A 4,970-nucleotide genomic window follows, 5' to 3' on the forward strand; every position below is an offset into this window, starting at 1 on the left:
ATACCAACTAAGTATGCTAGCCAGCCGCACAGTGGTGGGAACCCTTTATACGATATAACTGTTTGGCAGTGCAAGAGGTGTACGCTGTGCGACATAAGCGTGAGAGAGAAGACTTATTACAGTTTGAGAAGAGGATATGGGAAGACTTGGCTTGACATGGACAGGTCAACTAGTCAACATCAACTTTTTCGGCATAGCAAGTTGCCTATGGAATGCTCAAGATTCTCTAGCACTAAAAATTGAGCAATACTACTTAAAAAGCTATTTATAGGATATAAATCTTATGTCTAATTTATGTAAAGACTACTATTATCTACTCATTAGTTTTGTTAGCTTTTTTTCTTTAATACCAAAAACATTAAAAAAAATAAACTGCCATTGAGTTAATATAAGATGTGCGCCTCACTTTATATATAGGATGCAATAACATTAATTTTTCTGAATAACGAATAAAATCGTACAGAATTTATCTAAATTATAGACTATTATGAAACGACTGCCTGGTCTTTCAAGATTTTAATTTTAATTTTACTATCTAATTTTTCAATTTATTTGATTTGAATCAGTTAATGACATTTTGACTTTAAAATATAAACATGTCGTTAATTACATTTATATATTTAGTTAATATATTTTATACAATTCTAATAATTATAAATTTATTATAGTAAACTATTGACTTAAATTTTAAGTCAAAATATTATTTACTGATTCAAATAAATTATAAGATTGGATTAAAAAAATTAAAAATTTTAAAAAGTTAAATAGTAGATTCAATATGGTCTAAATTTCTTACACGTGCAAAACTTTTTTACCTTAATGATACCATACCTTGTCCACCTCTGCGCTTTCTTTTTCTGCAGAAATCTCACGTGACTTTGTGGATCCGGCCAATCGGACTCAATAGGTTATCCCGTCGGCATGCCATATTTTTCATGGTTAATTGTACAATCGGCCCTAACCTTTATCTCTTTTTAACTTTAGTCCCCAACCTTTCCTCCATACGAATTGTAATCGTGGATTCAAGGAAATGTTGCGGACTCGACATCTTAAAGGCTTCGTGGATTAATTTGATATGCGAACGTTTTGTGGATTCGGGACGTGGCATTCATGTAATTGAGCATTGGCGTGGACTAGCCATTGGAGTACACATGATTTAGAGAAGATAAAAGAGAGGTTCGAATCTGTGGAGTTGATAATGACTTTATAATTTTTAATTTTTCAATGGATTGTTATCCCGTGTGTGGTTCTGTAAATTTTCTTTAACACCCAATACTACTCTCGGAGGCATTACTATACACTACGAATACTTTGCTATAGGTAAAGTGAGAATTAGAGCCGATGTCAACTTTTTCTTCACCTATTGGAAGCTTGCATTGCATTCATCGCTCCAAATAAATTTAACCCCTTTGTAAGTAAGGTGCATAAGTAGAGTGTCAATTTTTTAAAATTTCTCCACAAACTGTTGGTAATATCTCGCAAGCTAGATGAAGTTTTAGACTTCAGTAACATTTGTAGACCGAGGCAAATCCTTGATTGCTTTTACTTCTTAGAGTCCACTGAGACCCTAACTTTTGAAATGGCATGCCATAAAAAAGCAAATTTTCGAAGCCAAAATTTACATTTCTTCAATTTGGCAAGTAGCTTCACTCCCGAACAGCTATCTTGCAAAACTTACCTAATATGTTCTAAATACTCTTCATCACTTTGGAAGTAGATCAATATGTCGCCAACAAAGACTACGATAAATCAATCTAGAAAAGGCTTGGTTTTCTTTCTTATTACACCTCATGGAGAGTCGATTTCTCTCAGATTTCTCTAATTGGTAGGTAAATGGAGTTGATTGCTTTTTGACTCCTCTGAGTAACTCATAGGAAGTTAATTTCTCTTGGACTCCTCCCTTATATTTGACGCTTACGAAAGGTCGAGCACATATTTTACTATTACACCTAAGTTCATAACTTTTAGCCTCCATTTGGTTCGGGGTTAAGGAAAAAGTAGCTATTCTAGGGATAGGGTTAAGTTCAGGGTTAAAGTGGGGTTAAAGTTTTTTTGTGTTTAGTTGGGGTTTGGAGTTAGTCTAGAATAATGAAAAATAGTTTTTGGTTGGAGTAGGTGGGATAAGAAAATAATGATTGATAAAGAAGGATAATGATTGGTTGGAATAGGTGGGATAAGAAGGATAATGATTAATAAAGAAAGTAAAATTACTAAAATAGCCTCACTGTAATCATTTAAAATAAATATTTTATTTATTGTTTTAAAAATTCTATGCTTGCAAATTATTATGAGGATTAAAATTATATAAATTTTTGCGTAATTGTATACCAAAAATTATTTTCCACTACTCATTTGTAATTTTGAAAAATTCCTCAAATTTTCAAACAACAATATTAAAATTGTCATATTTATAAATTTCACTCATAATAGTATTTCCTAAACTATAATTAATATTTTAGTTATAATATCATTTTAACCCTCCAAAAATACTAATTTTCAACATTTCAAATTTAGCCCCTAGTGAAGTTGAGTATCGTTAGGCGTTTTCAAATCTGATTTGTTCCGATCTTTCAAACTTTGTATTGCTATTCGAATATCATTAATAATTCAGAAATATTTATGTACATCAAATCAATCTGCACATCAACGAACATTTACATAGATAACAACACATTGAATCAAAAACAAAAACATATACAACCAAAACATTTTGAAAAAGTACAAATATATAACAGAGTAAAAAAATAAGAATATCTACCAACATATCTACCTACCAATATTCAACGCAGAAAATATCATCACAATATATAACATTAATACATGTTCCATAACAGGCATAAATAAGCAAGTATTACAAAGCATATCCATCTCATACATTATCATCTTACAATTGTCAAATAACAATATAACCACTACACTCAATTCTACCAAATATCAATACAATTATCTAATTTATATAAAATTATATTCTAGTGTTCCACAATTGATTTGTAATATTAGCACGTAGATCCTCACTATTTTGGGAGTCCTCAATTACTCTCAGTAAATCGCCCACTCCACCTTCATTTTCAGCGTCCTGTTCATCTGGACCCTCATCAGAAAAAATGTTATCATTTGCTTGGTGACGGCGAATAAAGTTATGTATTATACAACATGCCATAGCAATTAAGTATTGAACTTTATACGAAAACGGTGTTGCTACATTTAGAATTTTGAAACGCTTCTTTAAAATGCCAAATGTCCTCTCAACCACATTCCTTAATTGAGCATGCCGGTGGTTATACAAATCTCGTGGATTTCGATGAACGCGGGCCAGTGTGCTTGCGTCAAACTGACTAATATGGTAACGCTCTCCTCTATAGGGTGTAAGAAATTTTTCAGTATTTGCATATCCCGAGTCAACTAAGTAATACTTGCCTACAAATAATATAATAACCATATATCATTAGTATAAAAAATTTATCTACAAGTGTTCATATATATATTTAAATCTAACAAAAAATTTATTAGCAACACTACCTTCGGGAACAACGAAACCACCTCTTTCGCATGCCCATCGAAGTACTCTCATATCGGCAGCAGAGCCTTCCCATCCTGTGCATACAAATAAAAAATTAAGATCAAATGACACCGCAGCCATCATATTTTGTGAGGTGAACCCTTTTCGACATCGAAATGGTGCTTGTTGACTCCTTTTGACCACTACTGGAATATGTGTTCCGTCGATCGCACCAATAGCATTCTACAGTTTACAAAAGAAAAGATAAAAATATTAGTAATAAATTTTATTTATACACCAATGTATTATATATATAAGTGTGTATGATTACCTTGAAAGGATGAAAATTTGGATTATCCCGAATTCTTAGATGCACGACAGCATTACTTGACGGCAACATTATGTAGTCATCTTTTAGCCTCACAATGCCGCGTAGTACATTGTTAAAATCCCTACTGATGGTTTCTCCGGAATGTTGGAATGTTTCCGCCAATATTCGATTTGCCACGCCATGCCCTACGCCATATAGAAATATGCCTAACTGCTCATCAGCAGTTATATTTCTTGTGCTACTTATTAACCCCCTCTCGACTAAAGCATCGCGGAGTGCAATAAATGTAGTTGCACTCATACGAAAGTGATGGTAGCAACGTTCATGATGACCAGATAAGATATCACACAACATTTGATGTCCGGTAAACGGCCGAGTCCGACACCTTTGTCTGGGTACTCTATTTGCAACTGGTTCAGATTCTAACTAAAGTAGCATCATAGCCTCGATAGATTCATCATCGTCATCTAATATTGTCATAATGGTGGCTATAGTCGCTGAAGAAAAAATTCTTTTGTATAGTGGGTTCGCCATTAATGTCTTTCTAATTGCAACTGTTGTAAATACCGAATAAATCAGCACTTAATAATAAATAACAAAAATAAATAAATACACACGAACATATAACTATAGCAAGAGGTAATATATATGGCGCAAACATATAATAATCTTCCAACAGCAGAAAAATATGCAAAGCTAATAAGAGTAGAGGAAACATAAATCAAAGCGTCTACAATCAAGAGTCACCACCACAAGGTAGAAACTATGCAAAGCTAAGATAAAGAAGAACTACCAATACCACCACAAGCTAGAAAATATGCACGTCCACACGCAATATAGGTCGAGGTAGGATAAAGAAGAACTACCAATACGCCATTTGTTTAAATTCCGGGAAATGACGACCTATAGATAAGATTTTGCTGCGCAATTTCTCGCTCAACCCACTTTCTTGCATGTTTGTCATTCAATGACATGAAAGCATTGCGATTCTTCTCTTCCTTAAACGCATCACGGAGAACTAAGATATCATCATCACTTAACCCCGTCATCCCATACACTCGTTGCATGCATTGGTTCTGCGATGGCATATCAGTGCTCTTGCTCAGCTCTAGCTGACATAGTTGCCGCACCCAACCAAGC

General features: G+C 33.6%; 1 protein-coding gene across 1 annotated transcript; it reads right to left on the bottom strand.

Annotated features, from left to right (window-relative positions):
- LOC109728519 lies at positions 2,885-4,130 on the bottom strand. The gene is made up of 3 exons (XM_020258935.1): positions 3,831-4,130; positions 3,520-3,742; positions 2,885-3,417 (listed from the first exon to the last, which is right to left on the bottom strand). Exons 1-3 carry the CDS (start codon positions 4,128-4,130, stop codon positions 2,963-2,965), a joined length of 978 nt encoding a protein of 325 aa, XP_020114524.1. The 3' UTR covers positions 2,885-2,962.

Source organism: Ananas comosus, linkage group 24 (genome assembly GCF_001540865.1).
Source record: "Ananas comosus cultivar F153 linkage group 24, ASM154086v1, whole genome shotgun sequence".
Taxonomy (NCBI): domain Eukaryota; kingdom Viridiplantae; phylum Streptophyta; class Magnoliopsida; order Poales; family Bromeliaceae; genus Ananas; species Ananas comosus.